Source organism: Macrosteles quadrilineatus, unplaced genomic scaffold, assembly GCF_028750875.1.
Source record: "Macrosteles quadrilineatus isolate MER2022 unplaced genomic scaffold, UCM_ALF_1.0 Scaffold_8__2_contigs__length_117827958, whole genome shotgun sequence".
Taxonomy (NCBI): domain Eukaryota; kingdom Metazoa; phylum Arthropoda; class Insecta; order Hemiptera; family Cicadellidae; genus Macrosteles; species Macrosteles quadrilineatus.
In genome coordinates, this window is record NW_026542601.1 from 76606658 (window position 1) to 76621155 (window position 14498).

The 14498-nt window shown below is 37.6% G+C and overlaps 2 protein-coding genes across 2 annotated transcripts; one reads left to right on the forward strand and one right to left on the reverse strand.

Annotated features, from left to right (window-relative positions):
- Window positions 1-1346: 1346 nt before the first annotated feature.
- LOC129000841 (glucose dehydrogenase [FAD, quinone]-like) lies at window positions 1347-12493 on the reverse strand. Its single transcript, XM_054427887.1, has 11 exons — window positions 12269-12493; window positions 11711-11913; window positions 10989-11175; window positions 10490-10630; window positions 6773-6885; window positions 6390-6560; window positions 5457-5607; window positions 4402-4556; window positions 3919-4096; window positions 2385-2607; window positions 1347-1838 (listed from the first exon to the last, which is right to left on the reverse strand). The coding sequence occupies exons 1-11, from the start codon at window positions 12426-12428 to the stop codon at window positions 1637-1639; spliced, it is 1884 nt and encodes a 627-aa protein (XP_054283862.1). The 5' UTR covers window positions 12429-12493; the 3' UTR covers window positions 1347-1636.
- Window positions 12494-13197: 704 nt separating this feature from the next.
- Window positions 13198-13617, forward strand: LOC129000486 (uncharacterized). The gene has a single exon (XM_054427448.1). The coding sequence runs from the start codon at window positions 13198-13200 to the stop codon at window positions 13615-13617; it is 420 nt and encodes a 139-aa protein (XP_054283423.1).
- The last annotated feature ends 881 nt before the right edge of the window (window positions 13618-14498 follow it).

Sequence of the window (14498 nt, forward strand, 5' to 3'; positions counted from 1 at the left end):
ATCTGGTCCAAAAATTTGTTTCAGGGAGAAATAAAACGCTAAAGTAATTTTTTTACATAAATAATATTTATTGCCTAACAAACAATGAATACAATTGACTAGATTAAGATGGGATGGCTTTCCAACACATCGTTCATCCTATACAACACTAGGAACATTGATTATATCACGTTAAGAAATGGGTTACAAAAACATTAAAATTAAAGGCGCATTTTCCTCAGTGGGTTTACTCCTCAGCGTGGTGTGTAGTTCAATGCATTTTTAGACCACACGGCAGACAAAGACGGACTAGTGTTTTCCTAGACTTCGCGGGGTGCGGATTTAAAGTTTCTCTCGTAGAATTACTTGGACAATAACACAAACTCCTCGCTATCCCGTTGCAGACTGCGTGAGTCAACGCGGCCTGCAGTCTGAACCCCGCTGGCCTACGATTTCTAGGAAAACACTCTGACGTAGCACTGTGTATTGTGTGCTCTGCGGACTCTACAGGTTCAACACCGCACCCTGCAGCTAGGAAAACACGCCTTAACAACTGTTATAAATTGAAGGGGTCTTAAACTAATTGGATTTAAAGATTTATGAAGTTTTCATAAACATTTAGAGACAACTTTATAATCACATGTACATTAGACATATTAAAAATAGCTTATTTCCTATATGGGAAATTTGCCAAAAATACTTAACTCACATTACAGTGTTACATAAATAAAAAAAATATTTAAAATATGCATAGACAACTTTTATGAAGGTTTCTCAATGAAATATATTTTGAAGGCACTCAGAGTAGGCCTATCTTAATTATGGACATACAATCTGATATAAAAATAGTACCTAGTTTCTTTTTATGTATTTCCCATACAGTATATTTTTATAACTAAAATCTTGACTTGTGATCTACTTGGAGTAGATAAGTTTAATACTTCTTTTCTTTCTAGTTTTCTCATAAAACTAATTAGATTTGGCAACCATGGAGTAAAAGTTTTATTGCATAAATAATTCAAATTAGAAACTGAATCTGGTTGTATGTAGCAATTTCCTCTTACTTACAAAAATTGAGATTTTTGTTAGCAAACCCACAGTTACAATTACAATAACTTTATTGTCATAATTTTTTTCATTTTTATTCAAGGAGTTAAAAACTAACTCATTAAAAATCTATTTCTGAAGTAGAAAGTGATTTTCAAGTATTTGATGCAATTTTAACTAAGTCTTTGACAGAAACCATTTGTGAGAGATAGGATTTGAACCAGTGTACCATTTCTATTGACTTTGGAAGCTGCATGTAGTTTTCTCACCCTGTTGTAAAATAGAGAGCTTGTTCTGATGTTTGTTTAGTATCTATTGTAGTAGTAATCAACTTACATTACAGGTTTTTTGGTTTACTTATTTTTCACAACATTATGCCAACCAATCAATTGCAAATAGGTTTTATACATCACTTTAACACACTTTAAGTGGTTTTTTCCTAAAAATTATTGTTGGACTAATAATAAAATTAGCTAAAAACACTAACCATTTCGGTTATTTTTAGCTGTCTTATATGTTCTTAAAATTTGGTTTACATATTACCACAAAGTGTCCTGCATTGGTGGAAAGACAATAGGGAATTATTATGTATGAGAGGTGAATTTCTCTACTAATGGTGACGGCAGTTGGTAGGCCTGGTGAGGAACACATCTTGCAAGTGGCACACCTGCAGGGACTGCAGGTGCCAATGAGCTTTTATCAAATCGGCTGCTTTCTCCGCTATCATCATCACAGCTGCATTTATGTTTGCGCTCGGCATGGTTGGCATTACTGATGCATCTACGACACGGAGTCGGGATGTTTTGTGAACTCTGGAAATAAGAAATTTTGTTATTATAAAGTTGAAAGAACCAACACCACCCCCCTCGTCCTCGGTAGACGAAGAGTGCAATAGGAATTCCTGCACAGTGCTCGCCACTCGGGCTCTTCCTTGCTACAAGTATTTTTCTGGCCCATCACACTAGAGCTGAAAGTGCACAGTCGTCCCAAATCTATACCTTACTTCTCTGTGGTACGCTAAAGTTGTCGTTCTTCTCATGTATAAGGGCGGATTTCTTTACTTGTAGGTTACTCTTTGATTATATAAAAATAAATACCATAGAACAAGCATTGTTTTATTTGGTTATTGGTTATAATAGTTTTAATATAGGTTAAATAAAAGGAAACAAACAGTAAACAACAAAACACCTTCTGCTAAAAAATTGTTAAAATAATCTCCATCTGATCCATAAGCATGACGAACAAATCTATAGACGAGTAGGCTATGTTTAATCTAAAATGTAAAAAGTACTGTAAACATAAAACTACATCACTCACTACTGACCTATCACAAACCAATGAAAAGTCATCAAACTTACTGCAACATGTGATCAACAACTGCGGTCGCATCGTTTTCCGAGCCCATCCTGCAAGTTCCGACAAAATGGTACGCAGTGACAGTGATGTGGCGGACGTAACACTCCCAGTAGGGGGGAGTGAAGAGGGGGAGGTGAGCACAAGGGGGGAGGGGGGTAGACCAAACCATCCCCCCTATCTTCCTCATAGCCTCCGTCTCTGTCAGTTGGACTAGTAGTTGTAGCCCTGCAAAGTCAACAACTTGTATGAGAAAAAAATTAATTGTTAAAAATTCAAAGATTTTTATGTCTGGATATAGATGTCTCTCTAATCTTATTCACTACATAGTCCAACATTTTCATTCATTTTGGATCTTTACACACAATGATATGGGTCTTTACTTTCTGCAATAAGTGTGAATTTATTTATTTATATGAGTTTTAAAACTTCTGTTTAAACTGGGCATAGTTATAGAATATTGATATTTAATATTGTATAGTTACAGTCAATATTGGATTTGTAACAAATGTCCAAATAATCAGAGAAAGTGGGTTGAAAAAATCATGATAACAGTAAAACATAAAGTAATTTGCCATAGGAAAAAAATGTTTAAACACCGTTTACCTAAGTATCCAATAATTTAAAAATAAAATGCAGACGCGTGCTAATTTAAAATTCTTTTAAGATCAAATGTCAGCTCTACTTTAAGTGTGGCAAATAATTTTGCATAGCATCTGCTTTGCTTATTTTTACAGCTTCCTTTCTATTTTCTAGGTTACTTCATACACACAATAGTATATTTCATCACTAGGGCCTAAAGTGACTCATAAGGAGAATTACTAAGGTTATTTGCAAAATTTACAACTGTTTACAACAGCTGATTTTTACTCCCTAGAGAGTAAAAATACTACTTTAGACCCGCAACGCATGCATTAAAAACGGCAGTTTTTGCTGCAGTATGACGAAATAGTATATTTCGTACCTAGGGCCAAAAATGAGGTTTTGCCGGCTCAAGATAGTTTTTAAGTTCGAGACAAAGTTGAGAACTTAAAATGATCGAAAGCTGCAAAACCATTTCGGTCCGTGGTACGAACGCTATTTTTCACCACACTATAACCTACTACCACTATTTACTATGATAATAATGCACACTATAATCTAAGGTTATGTGAAGAAATAAATTTAGGAATCAGCAAAAATAATACTAAATAGTTGCTAGGCAACGGTGACAGTAAAACAATTCTTTTGCAATGCTATGGATACTGATTGTGTATTTAATATGCATTAATGTTTTAAGAAAGTTAAGCGGACAGCTGATTTTGCGGCCCTAGGGATGTAAAAACCTGCTCGGTCCCCAAATGACGATGACAGCATGGCCAGCAAAACGTAACATTCATCACCAATTAACGTATGTAAAACAGCTAAAAACATCATAGTGTGGTGAAAACAATTTTGCATTACCTATTCGGCATTAAATGCAACTTGTAAAATATATAAATCACTACTTTCAGCTTAATTAAATTTTAGATTTTAACATACAAAAATTAAAAATCTTACCTCTAATAAGAACCTGCACGTCCCTCGGGTCACTGAGATACCTGGGGTCAATGACTGGAGGGTCGTTAGGGTTTTTGGACCTCAGCTTGATACAACCCCGACTGTGAGGGTGCAACAGGGTTGGCAGCAGTGTGGCCACAGGAGTACCAACCAACTCTGCAAAATATTCCCTCCACAGCTGAAACAGAGAAATACCTAATTGATCACGGAATATGGTCGGAAAACCTTAAAATAGTACTACAATATAAATACAGTTCCCACATAAGAGATTGCCAGCCTACATTATATTTTAATCTGGGTTTTCCAAGGCGTGGAAGCGCGGTCCAATCTCCACTTGCCTTAGGTAATGTAATGGTAGCATTTTCCTAGAAGTGGAGCAGACTGCCACTGGACGAGCGGAAAATCGCTTCTCCACGCACTCTGCTTCCGCGCCTTGGAAGAACCGGCTTTAGCCTTAAACACTACTGCCTATCTTAGGCCTACCTTGTCCGTGATGCCCATCACCCTCTTGAGCACTACTCCAGCATCGCTGGACAACCCACCGGGCAGAGCCATGAACTGAAGGTCGGGCAGTTCATCTGTACGACCCAGAGTGTTCACCATCCCCACCACCTCACAGCCTGGGTGGGTCATTGGACCTGTGGAATCAAACATGTTTAGCATACATCAATAGTTGGTCTACAAGTAAATATAACATTGCTGCTCAAATGTTTGGTTGTCCAGGCATCTGAGGGCAAGCTACTCTAGCCACTTTACTTAGCATCGTAAGTCTTGCATGGCACTCATGGCAGTAATGCTTTTTGATAAATATTATTTATTAGATCTTATTAAGAGTCTTCTTCACCCCCGGTGCAGTTGCGTTTTGAGGATATGGCCTTGTGGGGAAGGTTTTGAGGACGGGCGGGTAGCAAGGGGTCATTATGCGCGATATTCTGAAAACATAGTAAACACACGACTACTAAATCGACACGTCAGTGATTCATCTGCCGCCTGAGCCAAGTTTTGTTAAAGGCTAGTAGCACAGTAGCATCCGACAAAACATGTTTATTTCGTCCCCAGTTTTGGACGCTGTTTTTCAACAGATTTTCTTTTAATTTGGTATCAATGTAGTTGAATAGTTATAATATAACTCTTATACCTTAATAAATTGAAAATGAAAAAATAATTAGTTTTATCAGTGTTTAAAAGTGACTCAATTTGCGTTACTTTAAGATTTTTTTGTACTTATAACATTGATTTTCTTGGATATATCGTGTATGAGAGCCCTAGAACCAACATTAATCTGTACGAGAAAAGGTTTTAACATTATATCTTTACGCGTCCCATCCGGGGCGAGGGACGTCCAAGGCGTGTTTTTATTGTTTTCGCAAGGGTGAAGAAGACTCTTAACCTAAATTTTTTTAAAGATACCTATGGCGCTAAAAGACCAGCATTACTATGTGGGTAGCAACGCTAAGAAACAGTTTATTGCAAAAAAAAAATCTTTTTGTAACCATTCAGAAATGAATTTGGGTATCATACTTATATTTCTGACACACCTTGTCCCAGCAAGTAGCTGATGGGGTTCCATGGATTGACAACGGTCTGCCAGGACAATGGAGAACTCTGATTGGTCACTACCAGGTCCAGTCCTGTAGCCACATGGTCCTGCAGATTCCCTCCTACAGGAAGGTCTACTGCCACTGTGATCTGTAATGTAAAAGAATGTCTTGAGGGATGCTTCTGCAAATATGAGAGAGTTGAAAATTGTATGTAGTCTTTCCACTTAATTCCCTGTGTCAAAACAAACTTAGACATTTTCTTTGGCTGAGTGAGAAGGTTGCTAGTTTAACAATAGAAAAGGTTCAAAGCAATTTCTTGTTCTGTTCTTTATATTTTTATGATTTAGGCTAAAGATAGCTTATTCAATTTAAAATTTTACAATATCATACCTTCAACTCCACCTTAAATTAATGATTTGTTAGAACAAAACAATCACAGAATTACAATTTGCTACAATGCGGGTGACAAGGTGATTTAGAGCCATGACTGCGAGACGGGATGATCACGTCTATACGGGCGCGGGAGATATTCAAGATTTGGCCGTGATTACGGAAACCATGACGATGATTCTGTGACCGTGAGAGACGACGATGATGTCTACACGATTGTGGGATGTATTAAATATTTTCCCACGATCACGGGAGACAATGATGAAGTCTACAGGGCCGTGAGAGAGGTATTGGATTTGGCTGTTATCATGGCTTTTGCCTTCTTTAAAAACAATTTTTATTACTGTGGTTTTAACTTTCTTTAATTCTTTCTGTAAGCAATTGTCGGCTATTCCAATAGTTCCAGTTTGGATAGTTGGAGTTCAGCTGTAAAGCCCTCTTAGACGATGAGAACTGTTTTTATATTGTAGACCTCTCTCAAACAAAGAGGAGAGATATTTCATTTTAAGTTTTGCAATCATTACTACTTATAGCACCTACGCCAAGCTCTTGGAGGTGTTTTGCAGGACCAATCCCAGAGAGCAGCAGGAGGTGGGGGCTTCCGACCGTGCCAGCAGACAGGATAACTTCCCTGCGGGCACGCAAGGTCAGGCGGTGACCATGGCGGACAGCTCGGACTCCGTATGCCTCAAAATTGCGCCTCAGCAGCACCTATAAAACAGTATAACATGTTCCAAAATTGTTAAGATTGATGATTATAGGTAAACGGCAAAAGCTATGTTAACACACTCAACTAAAATATAAAGATATATAAACAGTTTGAAATGATAAATGGATATTAATTCATTGGATAAACATCAAGATTTGACCTAACCTTAATCTTAATACCTATCTTAATCTTTCTATCTTTTGTGTCATCCTACCTTTGTGACTTGAGTATAAGGCAGGATCTTCACATTGTTTCTTCCGATTAAAAGTTTATCAGCACTGAACCTTGAACCATCTTTAGTGGTGGACTGAGTAGCCATAAACCCTCCTGTAAATAAATAAGGTGTTTGAAATAATTACTTTCTTAGACAAACAAAGTATGGATTTAATATTTACATTTAATTGATTTCACTGTTATTAGTTGCATTTTCATTATGTAAAAATAGATGTTACACTTAAAATTCCAATAATAAGAGAAGGAATCACAAAACCAATAAGAGAATGAACTGGATACATACTTTGACATAGGCTAGTGTTTGGTATCGATAATCAATAGGCCTACATCGGAAATATTGATATTTTAAGGCCGATATTCAATATTTTTGACATCGATGGAAATCCACCGATACTTGATGGCATCGATGTTTTTGATCAATATTGTCAGTATTGATGTTTTTACTTTTTAGCACCAAAATTACCTAGGCCTATACATTATTTACAATTTTTATAACTTCAGGGAGATAATATTGATAGAACTAAATTAACAATAGTTATTTGTGTAACTAGTGTGCCAAGTGACCCAAACAATAAAACTTTATTTATACATTTCAAACAATTCAACATATGACTATGATTTTCAATCAAATATAAATGTTAAAAAAAAATAAAATGAAGTTCAATAGAGCAATGGGGGAATTGCGGCACCATCTTCAAATTGAATGCTTCGAATTTTTCGTCTAGTTCCCTGTAGCCTTAGCGAAACTGCTCGAATGATGGAAAGCTGGCTTTGGATCCTCAACCATCCGATAATTTGGGAGTATGGTTTTCTCCATTTTACAGCCAGGGCTTCGCTTGTTCTCCTCTGAAACGCTTCATATTCTTTGTGGGGGACTCCTTCCGTGGAACATATTAATGGTGTGAAGCTTCCTCTGATGTCTTCGGCTGCTTTGTCATATTTATTGTGTTTCTGAACGGCATGGTTTCGAGATATTGTTCCCAATTCTTGGTTGGCGTAAGAGGGAGCGTCAGCATTAACAATGCGATTATCAAAAAACGCTACTCTCTCAGCCTCCCAAATACCATTAACTTTAAAATCAGCTTTTAAAGCAGGCACATTGTTTGCAGGGTCAGCTTCTCTCATAATAGGCTCGACTTCAACCCCTTTCCAGGCCATATTTGCTATCGCAGCACAGTGGTCTCGATGTTGATCATGCCCATGTTTGATCAATCCTCCTTTTTTACAATTTAATGCATGTGTAAGATTCATAGGTTGATCACAACCATCACATTGTATTGGTAAATTTCTTAGTGTGCGGCCATAGCAAATTGACAAAGCATCTCTGAATTGATCCGGGGACAAATCCGTATGATCAGATGCACATGGTGTCACAGTTAACCATTGGCTAGTATTCCCTGCTACAATTCTAATTATTGGCTTCTTTTGACTTTCAGGAAGTAATTCCATAATTCGTTCATTATTTGCTTTAGCCAACGTGTCTTTTTCTAGTTTTCTCTTCTTTTTTACATCTTGTAGTGTTGATACATGATCATTAATCTTTAATGGTTGTCCATTTTTAATGGCTAATATTAATTTTTCTGTGCATTGTTTTGATGTTTTAAATGAAATACCATCGTTCTTTGTCGGGTCCTGAATATTTAAGCCTCCAAAACGAGTAGGGAGAGAGAACAAGTCATGTTCAAGTTCAGAAATCTCTTGTTCGAAAAGGTTGGGAGTGAAATGGCGATGTATGGCAGTTTTTAAGTCTTCGTATTCTTCACTAAATCCCTCTGTTACTCTTTGGAGAAATGCCCATTCATTTTGTAATGACTTAGTAAAGGCAGTATACGCTGCTTGAGGACTTTTATGTGCAGCTATGCCAAATTTCTTTACACAATCAACCCATTTTTTTACTTTTTCTTTCACGAATTCCTTCTTTTCTTCTGAGCTACCAATAATACCCCCTAAAAACCTGTACGATGTTACAATTTTCACTTGTAGGTCTCTGAAAATTTCTTCTGCTTTTTCTTTATATTCAGGTTTTACTATCAATACACTTTTCTTGGGTTCTGGGTAATACCCCCATTTTGGCCCTTCAACACGTAAAGCGTTAAACCATTCTCTAACTTTAAGTATTTCACCGAAACATGCAGAATCATCAGCGTACCAGTTTTGCTTCCAATTTAGGCTTTTTAGTTTTTTTACCAGAGGTAATATGCCAATTGCATACATTAGCATGCCTAAAGGGTCTCCCTGAGTGGTTCCTTCTTGACTAAGGATGATTTTATTGCTTCCTCTAAACATAATGGTTGCATAGCCTTGGTATGTATTGAATAGGAAACGAGCGCAACGAGGCCAAAGCACCCTAGCATTCCACAGAGTTAAAGGCCTGCTCAAGGCGTTGAACGCATTTGAAGCATCTACAAGTAAAATACAATTTTGGTTCTTTTCATTGAATAGGTCCGTCATAGCATGTATAGCACTTTCTATTCCAGCTTTCGTTCCGGCGCAGAGTTGGTCAGATCCACATATTTCTTGAACATCGTCACCTGTTACAAAAGCCATGGTTTTTGCACATAGTCTCTGCAAAACTTCTCCAACTCCTATTGGGCGAATAGTGACACTTTGCACTCGCATTACACATTATATTTTTCCTACAGTTACTATAAAGCATAAAAATAATTAGTCTTCCAAAAACTATACAACACGTTTTTAGGTCAGGTTAAATCCAAGCGTTGAACGAAATAGAAAACACCACACTTGCTGATCGTAGTAGTATGATCTTTAAGTGTTGCCAACTTATTTTCAAGCGTAAAGGTATTACGTGCCTAATAAACGCACACTGTTTTCAGTTGTTTGGTTGGTGTACTGGATTGCGGCAAAAAACAATTAGAGTGGGTCAAAAGTAAGTAAATACAACAGTTAGCTACTTGGCGAGCTATAACCAGTGCAAGGAAGCCCACTTTGTCAGGTAACTGTAGTAAGAAAAAGTTGATTCAACCAGTTTGTCAAAGTTTGAGCTTTGTTTCATGGGATCATTGCTGTTGGTTGCCCGACTGGCATCGCATGAAACTATAAAAGTACTAGAGGTAGAGGCAGAGTGGAATGGAGCGAACGAAGACTTGTCACTGCTGTTAAACAATTCTTAAGAGACAAAATGAAATATTATGACAGAATATGAATATAAGGTAGGACATATGGGATCACTTTATACCGCAACACTATGTCAATTTATCGTGGAAGTCTACCTACGCTATACTGCAAAACCCAAAACTATGACCTTATAGGCCATTCTACAATTAATTATACCCTTAGAGCTGTATCATTGTGTATGTCCTTATCCCAAACGTTCATTTGCATGTCTTTCAAACTCTTTTGGTGGCTCGATTCACCATAATTGTCAATTGGTACAATGAATGGTACAATGTTGAGGTACGTCAATTGTCAGTCTTCAACTAGCTACAAAACACTTTGATAGTGCCGATCAAGAAGTTATTTATAGTCAAAGCTCCAACTTTTAAATGGAGATGGGATAAGTTATCCCACTCTACAACCCAAACTATAAACCTAAGAAATTACAAGATTAAACTTTTTTCTTTCCCAACATACAAAAATATTGAAACACACAAAAGAAAAAATATAGCCAAAGGTTCCAAGGCTAACTCTGATGGTGGTTTTGAACTAATTTAAAAATTGTCTCTTGTTGAAAAATTACCTTTAAACCGAGTTTCTCCACTGTTAAGATCTCCAATCTTGTATCCAAGTTCCTCTCCTGCGCCTAGAAGCCCGTCCATCATACCAGACGTATGCAGTAAGTCTGACACTGGTATAGAGCCAAGGGTGGAGTGAAACACAGCTGGAAAATACTTTCAAGATCACCAGAGCATAACGCTAACACTGGTGGCAACTTTCGTTACTTTATACACTAAAAGTAGTATGAGAGTGAAAGAGTTATTTTTAAGATTATTTATGACCAAAAATGTATTATAATGTACAAAGACTTTAAAAAATCCAAAATTTAATGACAAACCTTAGTTCTGAATTGATATTTTTTCTTTACACCACATATTTGCTATACTGTACGGATAATAGGCCTAACTTAATGTTTCTATTGCAGATAATGATTGAGTTATAATCTATCATAAGTTATGTCTATCTAAAGTTTTCATAAATTATAAAAATTTATTAGTTAAGTAGCTTATAAGAGCACTTACAGTCGTTGGCGTATTGGCCCAACTGACGTTCTGCCCGTTTAAAATAGCTGCGTATCTCATTTCGACTCCAGTGCTGACAGTCGGGACTGACCCAGCTGTCATAGTCTGCTACGTGACCACGCAGGTAGACAAGGTAGTTGAGTCTGCTTGTACCCCCCACCACTTTACCTCGGGGCCACGGGCTGCGCTGGAACACAATTAGTTGTTGTTTAGTATAGGATTATGATAAGCAAAATTATTGATAAGCCTTTAATACATACCAGAACTGTATAATAACTTGTATTTTATTTCTTACATCATAGGAAATAAATGTAGCCTATTAGTTAGAAGCTACAAGTAGCATAAGCCAAAAAATTTTCTTACAGAAACTCTAAGAGATAAGTTAGTCTATAACAGTCTCGCAAGATAAGTTAAGGCCTATAGACTTGTTAGTGGCCAGGTAAGCAATTGTACTGAAAAAGAAACTAACTTTAGGTCTAATATTTCTGGAGAAATTAATCGAATGATGTCTCATTTAAAAAGAAAAAAAAAACTTAATATAGAATCTTCAATTAAAAAAGAACAATGCTAAATCTTGTTCATAATAAATTTACTAACTCATAAATTAACTAATACTAGTCATAAGAAGAGGCATGGTTATTAAGATAAAAAAAAATTAATTTAGGATATTTTTTTTTATGTATAACCATTGACAAGAACTGTAGATTGCTATTTCCACGCACCTGTTCATTGAGTCCAAGACAGGCATTTTGCTGCGGCTCAGTATAAAATTGCCAATCATATGGTGTTTTTTGCAGCATTGGAGCAGCAATGGGGATGTCTAAGAGAGCCGATGGTCGACCACCAGCCTCAATCACCAAAATGTTCACTGTCGGGTCTTCTGACAACCTAGCGGCCAAAACACAGCCAGCCGTCCCAGCCCCCACTATAAGAGAAATAGTACCTAATGTAATAATTTTCAATAATACATTACAATGTGAGCAAATGTTTGCTTGGAAATAGTTAGGCTAGCTGGTGTAATTTGGGTTACCTTATTTGGTAAGTTTACAGAACAATAGGCTATTAAACATTGTCAGATGAAGATGAAGGTTTTTAAATTTATTTTATTTTATGCTTAATACCTAAGGATGAAACCGAGTAACTAATTGAACATTCTCTTATTTACATAATGGGAAAATATGGAGCTAGGAGGACACAGCCAAAGAGCTCCCTATTATCTATAAGGTTGTATAATGATTATGCCTTCTTTACGGGAAGAGAAACAGATAATGGCTACTTACCTATGATATAGTCGTAAACGTCATTAATTGTCTCAAAATCATTACAAAACCAATCCGTTAAGTAATCAAATTTGTAATGTAAATTGATAAGTGCAATATAGAGTCCAGAAGAAACGGTGTATATAATTAGAACCCATGAGTAACGTAAAAAGAACCACATTTCTCATAGTGTTACAGAGGAAGGGAAGAAAGACAATTTAAGACAATTCTCTTTTATCTTCTGATATAATTAAATTAAAAGAAGGGCTCGTCAAGAAATGTATAAACTTAACGGGCTTGCGCCGTGTATCAGGTTTTTAGGTTATGTTTTTCGTCTGCAGCTGTGCCAGTGATTGTAAATAAATATTCCAGCTGTCCAGCTAATCATATAGCTGTAGACGACAAGCAGTTTTTTTTCTGTTTCCTTAAAGGGGTGCCTTAAACTTTTACCATGAGACACAATTTTATTATGAAATAATGATAATCTTTGTCGATCAATAATCTTTGTAATGGTTGTTCAATAATTTGTCGATTTACTTTGCCTGTAAAACCATGATACATTTTGAGTTTTTAAAAAAACCCCCTGAACACAAATTTTGGAAAACGGTATAACTCACAATTTTGCAGTTTTCCCTTTTCATGTTGGAAACGGAATTCAATACGTAATCATAATCATATGCACTGCAGTTATTTTCAATTAATTGTACTGCATTTTAATAATGTAAAGATTACTTTTAGAACTTTAGCATGTAGGCATATTTCTGAATATATTATACATAATTGTGTGAATTAATTTGTCACATTATAGGCAGTGGCGGCTAAAGGGGGGGGGCTTAGCCCCCCAGAATTGAGGATTCACATTTTTATTCGTTAAGTTAGAAAAATTAATTAAAAATAATTAATAGGAACCTCAAAGTTTGATATTTGTAAACTAAAATTATTATTTTCATATGGTGTCTAGTAGTCGGAAAAAATCGCCGCCTACTCTGATGTCTGCCGTCCAATCAGTACTCTTGTACGGCGCTGAAATCTGGGCCCACGTGCTGGAGAGGCGTGTCTTCCGTGACAGGCTCTCCCGTGTTCAGCGTCGAGGTGCCTTGCGAGTTGCTTCCGCTTACCGCACAGTTTCCGAGCCTGCAGTCATGGTGATTGCCAGTGTCATCCCCGTCTTTCATCTCGCGAGGGAGCGACAGGCGATCTACCGCAGGAGACCTGAAGTAGATAGAGAGACTGCTGCCAGAGAAGAACGCAACCGCAGTTTCGACCGCTGGCAGCGTGAATGGGAAGCCGAGTCTCGGGGACGTTGGACCGCCAGGCTCATTCCTAGCATCCGACTATGGGTGGAACGGGAGCATGGTGAGGTTACTTGACTCAATTTTTTTCGGGTCACGGGTACTTTCGGGCCTTTATGCACAGAATGGGGAAGGCTGCCAGCTCAGACTGTATGTACTGTCCAGGCATTGCAGACACGGCTGAGCATACCGGTACCTTCTTCTTCTGCGACAGGTGGCATGTCCGCCGAGCCTCCTTGATCTCCGAGATCGGCGTCGACATTACTCCCGACAACATCGTTGGAGCTATGATACAGGGGGAAGGAAACTGGAACTGTGTAAAGCAGTTCGTCAAAGCCATACTTCGGGATAAGAAGGTCGACCTCGATCGGCCTTAGTTTTCTGAGGAAACCAGAAGGAAAGCCCTAGGGGCGTAGTATAAAAGGCCTAGCCCGAAGTAATGTGCGAAACAGTTCCAGGCTAGTGTCCTAGGAGACGAGGGGGTTTTTTAGCCGGTAGTCCGGGGACAATGAGCCCGCGGGAGTCCGGCACGACTGAGTGGCCATTGAGCACCTCACCTCAGTGTGCGTAAATGCATTTTTACCTCCTCCCCATAAAAAAAAAAAATGTTTTCTCTTGAGGCAACACGATTACCGTAACGAGACGATGTGATTCCAGCGGCGTTCGTGGCATAGTAGGTAGCGCATATCGGACTCGTATTCAGGAGGTTTCAACTTAACTTAAACATTAACTTTTTGTCAAAGATTTTGCTTTATTTTAAAAAGAAATTTGCTAAAACTATAAAATTAACTAATTAACCAATTAATTTTAATTTTTCAAATTAGTGGTTCTAGCGGCGAACGCTGACACTATGTTAGCCATCGTCCCTCCCGTGTGTCCCACCGCAAAATGCCTGTCTTGGACTAAATGAACAGGTGCGTGTGGAGTGGAAATAGGTGTGGAAATATATCGTTATGTAA

What these genes read in the sequence shown, in the direction of transcription:
- LOC129000841 (XM_054427887.1), bottom strand. Translation starts at nt 12,428, where the DNA reads ATGTGGTTCTTTTTACGTTACTCATGGGTTCTAATTATATACACCGTT. An exon ending in CAGCTACTTGCTGGGACAAG is followed by an intron (nt 4,557 to 5,456) that starts GTGTGTCAGAAA and finishes TTGATTCCACAG; the next exon opens with GTCCAATGACCCACCCAGGC. An exon ending in CGTGCAGGTTCTTATTAGAG is followed by an intron (nt 2,608 to 3,918) that starts GTAAGATTTTTA and finishes TTGACTTTGCAG; the next exon opens with GGCTACAACTACTAGTCCAA.
- LOC129000486 (XM_054427448.1), top strand. Translation starts at nt 13,198, where the DNA reads ATGGTGTCTAGTAGTCGGAAAAAATCGCCGCCTACTCTGATGTCTGCC.